Consider the following 11,452-nt stretch of genomic DNA (forward strand, 5'->3'; position numbering starts at 1 on the left):
GACTATTCAATGCTCAATCAGTCGCTCTGAACCTGCGAACAGATCAACTTCCACTATCCATTCGCTGTGAAGAATGACGCTCTCGGAGATTTTTCAATTGAAGAGATTCTGGCTTATTCTGGGATTATTTGTGGTGATTCTGTTTGGGTGAGTGGAAAATTTTCCTCGTTATATTGTGATAAGACAAATTGAATCACAAAAGTTCAGTGTTAAGTTTCTCACGTTCAAGGAAAGAGTGATTCCTCAAGATTGTATTTCGCATCATATTTTTGCTTCTCTCTTGCAATTTTGCTGTGCACAAAATTCATTTACTTTCTGTAGTTCACACGAATACACTTCAATGCATGCAATCAAGTGAAAAATTGAGCATTTTTGCCCTTTAGAAAATCATCCTTTGTTCACCATTTGCACATTTTGCAAGCAAAGTGCACAGAATTTACCATGTGTGACTTCAAAACTTTCAGGGTTGTTGCAGTTTACTCGAAAAATTCTCACGACAATGTTTTCCCAGAAGACTTCCTCTTTGGATCCGCATCTGCTGCTTATCAGGTCGAAGGCTACTCGAAAGCTGATGGGAAAGGACCCAGTATTTGGGACGATTTAGTTGAGAATCACTTGGATTTGGTGGCTGACAACCGGAGTCCGGACTCAGGTCCCGACTCTTACAAATTCTACAAGGACGATGTCAGGATACTCAAGGAAATGGGAATGCAGATGTATCGTTTTTCCATCGCTTGGTCTCGAATCATGCCAACTGGAGATGTTTCGTCTCTGAACAATGCAGGTTTGCAGTACTATGACAATCTTGTGAATGAACTTATAGCAAACAATATCATCCCTGTTGTGACGATGTATCACTGGGATCACCCTAGAGAAATCCAAAAGCTAGGCGGGGCCCTAAACCCCATATTTGCAGACTATTTCAAAGAGTACGCGAGGGTGCTCTTCACCAGACTCGGAGATAGGGTTAAGTACTGGATAACAATCAATGAACCTAGCATTTTTTGCACCTACGCCTACACTACTGAGGACTGGGGAGCAGCTATCAATTTCACAGGTGGAGAATATTATTGTGCACACCATTTACTTATAGCCCATGCTAAAGTCTATCGAATGTACCAAGACGAGTTCTACTCCAAGCAAGGAGGAAAGGTCGGACTCAGTCTTCATACCCGAGGATATTTGCCCAAAAATCCCGACAGCGCTTCAGACAGGGAAGCAGCTAAGATAGGGTTTCTAACTGACATTGGATGGACTGCCCATCCTATCTTCTCAATAAGCGGTGGATATTCTTCTGTCTTAACAGAATTTGTCGCTGAAAAGAGCAAGAAAGAGGGCAGAGCCTGGTCCAGACTTCCTCACATGGATCACGAAACTGTGAAGCTCTTGAAAGGTACCGCCGATTTCTTGGGCTTGAACTACTACACAAGCAGATTGGTCGTGATGGATCCCAATCCTTTCAATGGTGTGGCTTTCGTTCTCAATGATACACGCATTATTCAGACACCAGCTCCGCATTGGCCACAAGCAAAATCGACATGGCTCTATTCAGCCCCAGAGGGATTTAGGCAGTTACTGAGATGGATCAAGAAAGAGTACAACAATCCTGATGTGATAATTACGGAGAATGGATGGTCGGATGACGGGCAGATGGAGGATGAGGAGCGGATTGAGTACTTGAGGCAGCACCTCACCGAGATTCTGGGCGCAATTAATCAGGATGGCTGCAACATTGTGGGGCACACGACGTGGAGTATACTGGATAATTTCGAGTGGATGCGCGGCTTTACGGAGAAGTTCGGCATTGTCAGCTGGGATGAGGAGACGAAAGAGAGGAGGCCCAAGAAGAGCGCCTCCTTCCTCAGGCAGGTCATCACAACTCGACAAATTCCGCAATAGAATGCCCGATTTATACCCACAAAACGGATGAATAAATGCTCAGTAACAATCTTACCCCGCCTCCGAAAGTCATGGGTTTTAATTTACATGAAATTGCTCTATAGGACTCCGCAACTGAGCGCCCTAATCGGATTGAATTCATGCCATCAACACAGTGGAAAATTGAAACAATGTAATTTCTGACCTACCTGCAACACTTGTTCGCCTCTTGTGCAAAATCGTGTTGGCTTCGGTGGCAATTACTTGCTCTTAATCCAATTGCCATCCACTTGCTGATACATTGCATAATTGAAAATGCAACTTATGCACTTAACCGGGCTGTGAAGTGTGCAGGAACCTCGGCTGACCAAGAGGATTAGCACTGTTGACACGTAGGCAATGTTGTCAGGCATTTTTAATGTGGACTTGTGATAAGGTATTTTTTGGGAAATGCAATGACTTCATTCTGTCAGTGAACTTTCAGAAGTGAAATGTGTGTTTTATCAATGTTTAATTAGAGGATTAGTCCGTACAAATTAAGACAATCTGGTTTTTTTTAGAAAATGAAAAATAAACTCGTAAAAAGAAATTCAAAATATCTTTTGAGGCATAAAATAACAAGATGCTCAAAAAATTGCTCTATCTCACACACTTTATCGCACTGGAACATAAATATTCATAAGATGGCTGGGAATTCTAGAAAAATCACCTCCGGAGTGTGTGCTTTTTCTGTTTGCACTTTTTTATCACTGTAATATACATATGTATATGTTTGCTTGCTTGTGATAAATCTCGTCAGCCATATAAATATCAATATTATTTAGTTTGCCTTAACTGGGCCACACATTCTTGAGAGGTTAAGTTCAAAAACACTGTCGGATATACACGTAAACATTGTCATATGATTAATTTACAACTTCCTGCAGTGTAATTTTTCTCCAGAAAGAAATTTTCATGACAAAACTGAATGGAATATTCCACATTTTCTGGGGAAATGATTTAATGTGAAGGTTATTTATAGAGTTCCACTTACCTTTAGTATGTGACATTGGCTTGGAAGAAAGGTCATCAAAAATCACGATGCTTGCGCGAATGCTATGGAAATGCCATAGCGACAACTCCACTGGTCAGTTGAGCTTTTCCAAATACAACGCAGAATGCTATACTTTCGAAAATGCCACAGAGTGTGGTAGAACAGAGAAGAGAGATGGTGAATAAGCAGCATGCAATTAACTGAATAATTATTGTAATATTATGCAAATGTTCAAGATCGGAGTTTGGGAGAGACAAATTTATTTCACTATGATCGTAATATACATAAACTTGATAAATAACTTACAATACTCTTGAATAAATTCATTGTACATAATGTTAAATAGTCAGTCTATCCTATTCCACTGAGTTCACACGCATATTTTCACACTGTCGGCTGGAGTTCCTTATCATTGGCCTGAACATCGTCGTCCAGCACCTTGCCCTTGGTCTCCGGCACAACGAGAGCTATGAAGATGGCCCCGACGATGCAAAACGCGGCGAAGAGCCAGAGGCAGCCAAACAACTGGATGGTAGTCATCAAGATCGGCATCGCTTTTAAGATGACAAACGCAGAGATGCTTATCGTGACCAAACAGAAACTGGATCCAACAGCTCTTATCTGCAAAGGCAAATACATGCTCAGTGGCGCGTGTGTCTTCGTCTCACCTAAGCCGCGTGATTTACTTTCGAGGGGAGCACCTCGGCGAGCACGATGTAGGGGAGCGCCAGAATGCCCACCGACGAGATGTAGATAACCAGCGAGAGGGTCACCACGGGCACCCAGTCCAGGAAAGCTAAGGCGTAGCCCTGGAACTTGAAGAAGGAGTATGAACCCATCAGGATCAATCCAGTAGCAGCGCCGATCGACGATATCATAAGCAAGGTCTTCCGACCAGCGCGATCGACAAAGATGGTCGATGTGTAGGTCCCGAAGATTTGCACCATGCCCAGAACAATTGACGAAATGTTGGGATCAAGTTCTGATCCTGATTCCTTGAAGATGGTTGCGGTGTAGTTGACAAAAGCGAAGCAGCCACAGAACTGAGTCAGAAGCATAAGACCAATTCCGATGACAAAACCCTTCTTGGCAGCTGGAGTAGCTATAGCAGTACACAAAAATAAGATTAAACTGTGTACTGAAAATGCATCAGATGATTTATGGTCATGACGTTAATAAATGCATGGATTAATTCGTGTTAGAGACAGAAGGTCTTTGTTAATTCCCTGTTATCTGAATGATCGTTTTCCTGGGAAACTTACTGAAATCACTGAGTTGCAGTTTTTCCTCGCGACTTTGACTCTTCATCTGTTGTTCTCTAACACGCTCAAAGTCTTCCTTCATCTTTGTATCAGTTATGCCACTAGCGTTTTTGTAGAACTTAAAGGACGCCTCCGCATCTGCTACTCTGTTAGCTTTAAGGAGGCTGAGCGGGGTCTCTGGCAGAGAGATCACGCTCAACAGGAAGAATGCAGACAAACTGAGCATGAGGAAAGGAATGTAGCTATGATGAATGAAGGTTCCCGCAACATAACCGTTGAAGATGCCCATGCTGACGGCCAACGGTAGGATGGCACCTAGGCGACCACGAATACTGGGGTCAGCGATTTCGGCAACGAACAGAGGGACGACAATGTAGAGGCCGCCGCCCGTAGCGCCTGCGAAAAAGCGGGCCAAGTACAGGTGATACACGTAATCGGCAAAGATGACGCACAGCCAGAAACCGATGTGCGGAACAGCTAGCAACAAGATCGTTGTTTTGCGTCCGCATCTTGTGGCCAAACTACCGTACACGGCGCACCCAATAATCCCGCCAACGCAAAGCAGGGCGCCAATCCAGGATGCCTCATCGATGGAAATTTGGCCCGTGATCAAAGGTGACTCTTCGGACAGCAGGATGGGCAGGAAGGGTGAGAGCCATCCAACAGTGGAGCCATGTGCCAAACTAATAATGTTCACTAGAGGTTTGGGTAATGGCATCAATTAATTAATGGGAAAATCAAAGCCGATGGAAAATTGATTCCACGCCAGTGTGTTTGGAGACTCACCACAGAACACTGCCACAAATTGATGATTGATACTTGAAAAATTAATCAACTTCATCTTTCTCGCGCCCCACAATTCAATTTTCACAGCAAAGCCTTACAGAAAAAAAGATTCGGGAGCCAAAGAGGCAAATGGGAGTATACAGTATAGTAAAAAAAACTCGAGCTAAAGTGTTCGTTGTAATTGAAAATTTGCAACTTTAAATCACATCATTAATCACAGAGTGATGAGAGCAGACTGGGATTCAGCGGCTCGGCAGCAGCTCCTAAATAGCGTCAGATAAAAATGATTGCAAAAGTACATAATTTCACTATAATGGCTCTAGTCCAAAAATCAACACATTTCGAAATGGCGAGATGGGTACACAAGGCTATAAATTCACTCACTACTCGACACTCCACGAATCGCGATGATGTGATTTTTCGTGATAAGAGAAATCAAGATTTACTTTTCACCCAAACGATCTGGAATCATTTCACTGCGTGCGCTCGTCAGAGATGCACAAGTAGCAGCCCGAAGAAGCCAGTGAGTCTTGGCCACGCACTACGCTCTAAGTGATGCTCTCAAGGGTGCTAATCACCTTCTTATACCCATGCATCGGCTAATTGAACCCCCAGGCCCCGCATGTGATGCAATCTAAGGCAGAAGTGGCGGAGTTGATAAGACAATCTCGGCGTCATTAGGCTGTTTTAGGAAATTTTACATGACTATTTTGATGCACTATATTTGCACAGCATCGACCTTACGGCGGGATCACCTAATGTGCAGGTGATTGTTTTTGTTATTGTCAACAGGCCCGACTATGTGGCGAAAAGTTCATCTCCCAATGACGCCATTGAGAATGTCTCGTGGCATCAAGCTGTGGAGCATCAGCTCCCGAGAGAGAGAGGCGCACAAAAAGTGGCGAGATATGGTGTAAATTCATCATTGTGATTTGTGTATGACGACCAACACACGAAGGTGTTTGTCTAGAAACGCTTCGCCCTCAGGAAGCCAAGCCTGATGGGTGAATTACAACCAGACACTCCAAATTTATGGAAAAGAATTTGTCCACTTTTCATCATAATTATGTTAGAAAGTGGAATGATACATGGCAGCGGGTCAAAGAGGTTACAAGATGTAAGGGAAGGTGACACAATTCCACATTCGCCACGTGGAGAAGCATGATTTTCAGTATTAAGAATTAAATATTGGTAAAGCGATTTAATTCGAAAGAACATGAAATACAGGCATCTTATTTACACAATATTGAGTAAGGTCCCAGATCTGCATAATTTTCATTCCTCCTGTTTTAATTCTGCTTTAAAATATGTCAAAGCTCTTCCTCCCATTTCGCAAACCTCCTTGGAGGGGGTCGACTAGGTAGACGGTGAGACAGAAACTGCCGCAAACGCTGATTAAGAAAATAATTTATTTTTACCGCCACGCCAGGTACATAGTGCGTGAAAGTGACGACAGAATTAATTTATGGTGTAGACTGTGGGTGACGGTGTGGGTTTGCGTCTCTTTCCGGCGAGAGCTTCTTGGATAGCTTCAAAGCTCTTGCCTTTCGTCTCGGGCACTAGGAAAAGCACAAAAAGCGCCTCGAAGAAGCAGAAGCCAGCAAAGAACCAGTAACAAGTGTACATTCCGAAAGCTTCCACAATGTATGTGTAGTAGAGGATGACGAGAAATGCTGCTGTCCACGATATGAAGAGGAATGCCGTGGCGAGGAAGCCCAGAATCTTTGGCGGTAGGAACTCGGCAAAGATGAAGAAAGGCAGATTGTTGATGCCGATGTTGCAGATGAAAACGGCCCCGGAGAGGGCGGATAGCGGTAGCCAGCCGTAAGCAGACATGTCAACTCCGGAAGCTTTGAGGAACAAATGAGCTCCGAGGGCGGTGTGACACAGGGCTGTTCCGGTTGCGCTGACAATCAGGAGAACTCTCCGTCCGGCGCGATCGACGAGCCAGGATGATATCAGGGAACCGACAACTTGAATCGCCGCCACAACGATGGCCGATAAATTCGGGCTGAGGTCTGAGCCGGCCTCTTGGAAGATGCTAGTTGTGTATGTTACAATAGCAAACACACCGCAAAAGTCCGTGCCCAACAACAACACCAGACTGATAAGAACTGCGCGTATCGTCGTGGGAGCGACTGTTTCAGAGTAAGAGATTAGTTGTTGAATTAAGATTTAGAGAATTATTTCCAGAAGTTATGCAATACTCACTAAGATCTTGGATTGTTACGGAATCCTTCTTACTAGCGCTATTAATTAGGTTCTTCATGTTCTCAAATTCAGTCTGAATACTAGTCAATGTATCACTCTTGGCATCGTCCTTGACTCCGCGGAAAAACTTCAATGACTTTTCCGCTTCAGCAGGTCGATTCTTTAGCAAAAGATAGTAAGGCGTTTCGGGGAAGAAAAGGAATGTTGTGGCAAAAATAGCGACTAAGGCTAAGACCACATAGGGAAAGGTTGAGATCGTCATGTAGCTTCCAATCACATACCCAACGAGGATGCCAGTGTTGTCTAAGACAATCAAAGCAGCTCCCAGTCGCCCACGAACCCTGGAAAATTCCACATATTTGCTTAGAATTCGAAAAGAAATATTTGTTTTGTAAGTGCCTTACTTATCTTCAGAGATTTCATTAATGTAAATCGGCAATGCAATAAACAGTCCCCCTCCAGCGATTCCTCCTACGATTCTGGATGCCAGCAAGTAGTTGCCATCCTGAGCGAACAGGATCAGCAGGAAGGACGTTGCGAGCGGAAGTGAGAGGAGGAACAGCGACCATTTTCGGCCAATGCGATCCACCAAAGCACCGAAAATAACATTCCCGATTATTCCGCCCAAGCAAGTTGACGAATTGATCCAGGATGCTTGATCGTCACTTATTGGACCAGACGGGAGAGAACTGTCTGGAGTGAGCAGAACTGGAATGACAGGAGATACCCAGCCGACTACTGTTCCAAAGGCAATCGCGGCGATATTTCCTGGAGGTGAGCAAATATCGTGTCAAAATTTAATCCTCCGCAATAAATTAAAACAACATCTTCGAATACGAATACAATACCGCTGATCGTGGCCAAGTATTGGTAAACTCTCGACGTCATTGTGAGATGCAATGGAGGAATTCTTGGGCTTTCTCATCAAGACACTTTCACCGAGAGAACTCTTAACTGATAGTTCACCGAGATTCTGGCACTAACTGAAGCTGTGTGAATTTCTTCCACCTTTAAAATGTGGATGGATTACACGCTCTTAAGATGATAAATTGCGATAAGTTGCAAATGAATTGTCATCGCTGTGATTTCCTTGAGCAATTAAAGTATAAATCTTTGTGTCGTGCCAGCCAGTTGGTGTGAAAAAAATCGCGTGCTAGCGAAAATAAAACATATAGAAATCTTTGAACTCTAATGCGTTTCTTTATTTCTTTTTGGACAGCATCTCGAGAATCTCTTCTGTGCTTTTGCCCTTCGTTTCGGGCTGAACAAAAATAATGAAGATCACTTGCAGGAAGCAACTTGCGGCGAAGAACCAAATGCAGGTGTGCATTCCATATTCATAGCCGATGATTATGAAGTACTTGACTAGGAGGAAAGTTATCGGCCAGTGGATGATCATGAAGACTGTAGCTGTCAGGCTGCGAATTTTTGTGGGTAACATCTCAGCCATGACGAAGAATGGGATGACCAGAAGACCCAAACTGCCGATGAAAATAGCGGCGCAGAAGGAAACCATGGGCAACCATCCAAAGTCAGTCATGTCAACGCCTTGTTGTTTCAGGAAGAAGTGAACACCAAGGATAACGAGACAAATTCCAGTTCCCAGAGAGGAAATGAGGAGCAGGACTTTCCGTCCAACTCTGTCAATGATGACTGTTGAACATAATCCTCCAGCCCACATAATCACACCAAGAATGATAGTCGAAAGATCTGGAGACAGTGATGAACCTGCCTCCTCGAAAATCATCCCTGTGAAGGTGATTAATGGAAAAAGGCCGCAAAAATTCCGTCCACATAGCAGAGCAAAGCTGACCAAGAGGCCCATTCGAACACTACGTGGTTCTGGAAGGAAAGCAAAGACAGTGAAAGAGTTTTTAAGTAAAGGAATGTTTGAGATTCTTACTAAAATCATCCCAGGATATCGAAGTAGCGTCGGTGCTTTTGATGCTAGAGCTCTGAAGACGCTTAAATTCGTCTTGAAAGTCATCTGAGGTGTAATCCTTTTGTTTTTTGCTGTATCCACGGAAGTACATAAGAGAATCCTCAGCTGCCCCAATTTTGTTTTTCATCAACAAATACTGCGGAGTCTCCGGCAGCAGAGCAAAGACTACCACAAAGACGGCCATGCAACCCAGTACAACGTAAGGATACTCGATAAAGTGCATGTAAGGTCCAATAATGTATCCGAGGAGGATCCCAAAGTTCACGAAATTTCCCACGAAGAATCCGAGTGTCCCTCTTATTCTGCAAGAGAAGAGTATTGCCATTAGTCAGCTTCGAGTGGTCTGGAGTGTCCGATAGTGTCATTCATTACCTGCTTTCAGAGATTTCCGATACGTAGATTGGGAGAACACAAAAAAGCGCCCCTCCAGCGATTCCACTCAAGAAACGAGATATATAAAGGTAGATAACATTCTGAGCGAAAGTGATAAGGAGGAAGGCTACAATGTGTGGCACAGTGCCAAGGTACAGGGACCACTTCCTTCCGATTCTGTCTGCTAGCCAACCGAAGATCAGCGTGCCAACCGAGCCTCCGATATAGAGGAGGGAACTGATCCAGGAGGCATCTTCTGTACTGATGGATCCACTGGGCAAAGGACTATTGTCACCCAAGAGATGAGGAAATGTCGGGGATACCCAACCCACAGACAGGCCATAAACTAGTGATGCGATGTTAGCTGCAATTATTACATTTCAATTTCTATATCCTAAAACTGGTAGATCGGTAAAACTTACCACACACGGCTGCGTAGCACTGATTCACGCGAGCCCCCATACTCTTCAGTCTTCAGTAAAGATCCAACAGTGAAGCAAGAGATTGCTGTTCCAGTTGCGAATGGCGAAAAGCAACTGCGGCCACCAAAGCCACAGCATAGATGAAGAGGTTCTCTGATATGGCCAAGTGTCGTAATGAAGAGAGGTGATATTAGATCTTGTCATTGTGGTTGAGGAGACTTCCCAGTAAAGCTCGAAACAAACATTTAACAAGGCAATAATTTTTTAATTCACTGAATTCGCAAATACAGTAGCAATTTCTGATAAAAAAAGAACGAGGAATCACACAGACAGTTGTTAGCGTCCAGTGAATGTAGGAGTCACTGCTCAGGAAAATCGGCGGTCTATATACTGAGACAAGGAATTTGTTGTTGTGTGAGGTTCTTATCATCGCGAAATGTCAGCCATATCTTCCCTGTTGGTCGTGGCTCGAGTTGATGATTGGACACTTTTCTTCTCGAGAGCGTAAACGATTTCTTCGGCATTCTTGCCTTTAGTCTCCGGCACGCTGGTCAGGACGAATAGTAACTCGAAGAAGCACCACGCCGCAAATGTCCACATGCAGGTGTGCATTCCGAAGCCGTCTACAAAAGCCACGAGGTACTCAACAAAGAGAAATGAGTGGAGTAATGAAGTGAAAAGAAAGGCTGTGGCTACAGAACTCCTTATCTTGGCCGGCACTATCTCAGGCACTATGAAGAATGGCACATTCATGATGCCCAGGGCGGCGATTAGGACGGCTCCTGAGCAGGAGATGAGAGGAATCCAGCCAAAAGAAGAGAGATTGACTGAGATACTCTGCAAATAGAAGTGAACGCCGAGAATGAGAAGGCAAATTCCTGTGCCAATGGATGAAATTATCAAGAGAATCCTCCTTCCGACTCTGTCAATGAAAGTTAGGGAAATATACAGTCCCACGAGTTGAATCACTCCTACGATTATGGCAGATATATTGGGCGTGAGATCAGTTCCTGCCTCCTCAAAGATGCTCGATGTGAAGTTGAGGAGTGGGAAGATGCCACAACAATTCCTGCCAGCGATCAAGACGAAGCTGATAAGAAGAGCTTTCCTCGTTGATTTTGGCTCTGAGAAAATACAAAAAGAAATAAATTTCATGTTGGCGAACAAAATAACGAGCATTGTAATCTTGGATGACCTTTAAAAGCTCTCCAATTTGATGAGTCACTTTAAACCTCTCATTATAATATGCAAGCAATTTACAATCATACAGGGTAATTTAAACCATGGAAACATTCGTCATTACAAGAGCATGTACTTGTGCAATCTGCATTCAATTGCTTTCACCCTCAATAAATCGTGGATATTGAATAAATAAATCACAGTTCGTTGATTAATTGAGTGCACTTCAAGCGTCCATACTTTACTATATTGAGAACTAAACATTTTACTGCAGACCCATTTCAATCTGATGAAATATGTACAACGGAGAGTTTATTGTATATATTTTTCCAACAGTTTCACATCTGATTCTGTTGTGCATTTGATA

General features: G+C 43.7%; 3 protein-coding genes across 3 annotated transcripts in view; 1 reads left to right on the top strand and 2 right to left on the bottom strand.

Annotated features, from left to right (window-relative positions):
• Window positions 1–3,007, bottom strand: part of LOC132262805 (inactive dipeptidyl peptidase 10) — a 69,982-nt gene extending 66,975 nt beyond the window's left edge. Inside the window, exon 1 of the mRNA XM_059762235.1 lies at window positions 2,912–3,007. The gene's annotated coding sequence lies outside the window, so the exon portion shown is untranslated. The remainder of the gene's footprint in view (window positions 1–2,911) is intronic.
• Window positions 74–1,899, top strand: LOC132262444 (myrosinase 1-like). Its single transcript, XM_059761715.1, has 2 exons — window positions 74–147; window positions 465–1,899. The coding sequence occupies exons 1-2, from the start codon at window positions 74–76 to the stop codon at window positions 1,897–1,899; spliced, it is 1,509 nt and encodes a 502-aa protein (XP_059617698.1).
• Window positions 3,008–3,154: 147 nt separating the features above from the next.
• LOC132262445 (uncharacterized) lies at window positions 3,155–8,143 on the bottom strand. Its single transcript, XM_059761716.1, has 8 exons — window positions 8,019–8,143; window positions 7,575–7,938; window positions 7,171–7,511; window positions 6,423–7,097; window positions 4,960–5,052; window positions 4,174–4,893; window positions 3,598–4,013; window positions 3,155–3,532 (listed from the first exon to the last, which is right to left on the bottom strand). Exons 1-8 carry the CDS (start codon window positions 8,056–8,058, stop codon window positions 3,296–3,298), a joined length of 2,886 nt encoding a protein of 961 aa, XP_059617699.1. The 5' UTR covers window positions 8,059–8,143; the 3' UTR covers window positions 3,155–3,295.
• Between the last annotated feature and the right edge of the window lie 3,309 nt (window positions 8,144–11,452).

This window comes from Phlebotomus argentipes, unplaced genomic scaffold (genome assembly GCF_947086385.1).
Source record: "Phlebotomus argentipes unplaced genomic scaffold, Phlebotomus argentipes genome assembly contig_15, whole genome shotgun sequence".
NCBI classification, from domain to species: Eukaryota; Metazoa; Arthropoda; class Insecta; order Diptera; family Psychodidae; genus Phlebotomus; species Phlebotomus argentipes.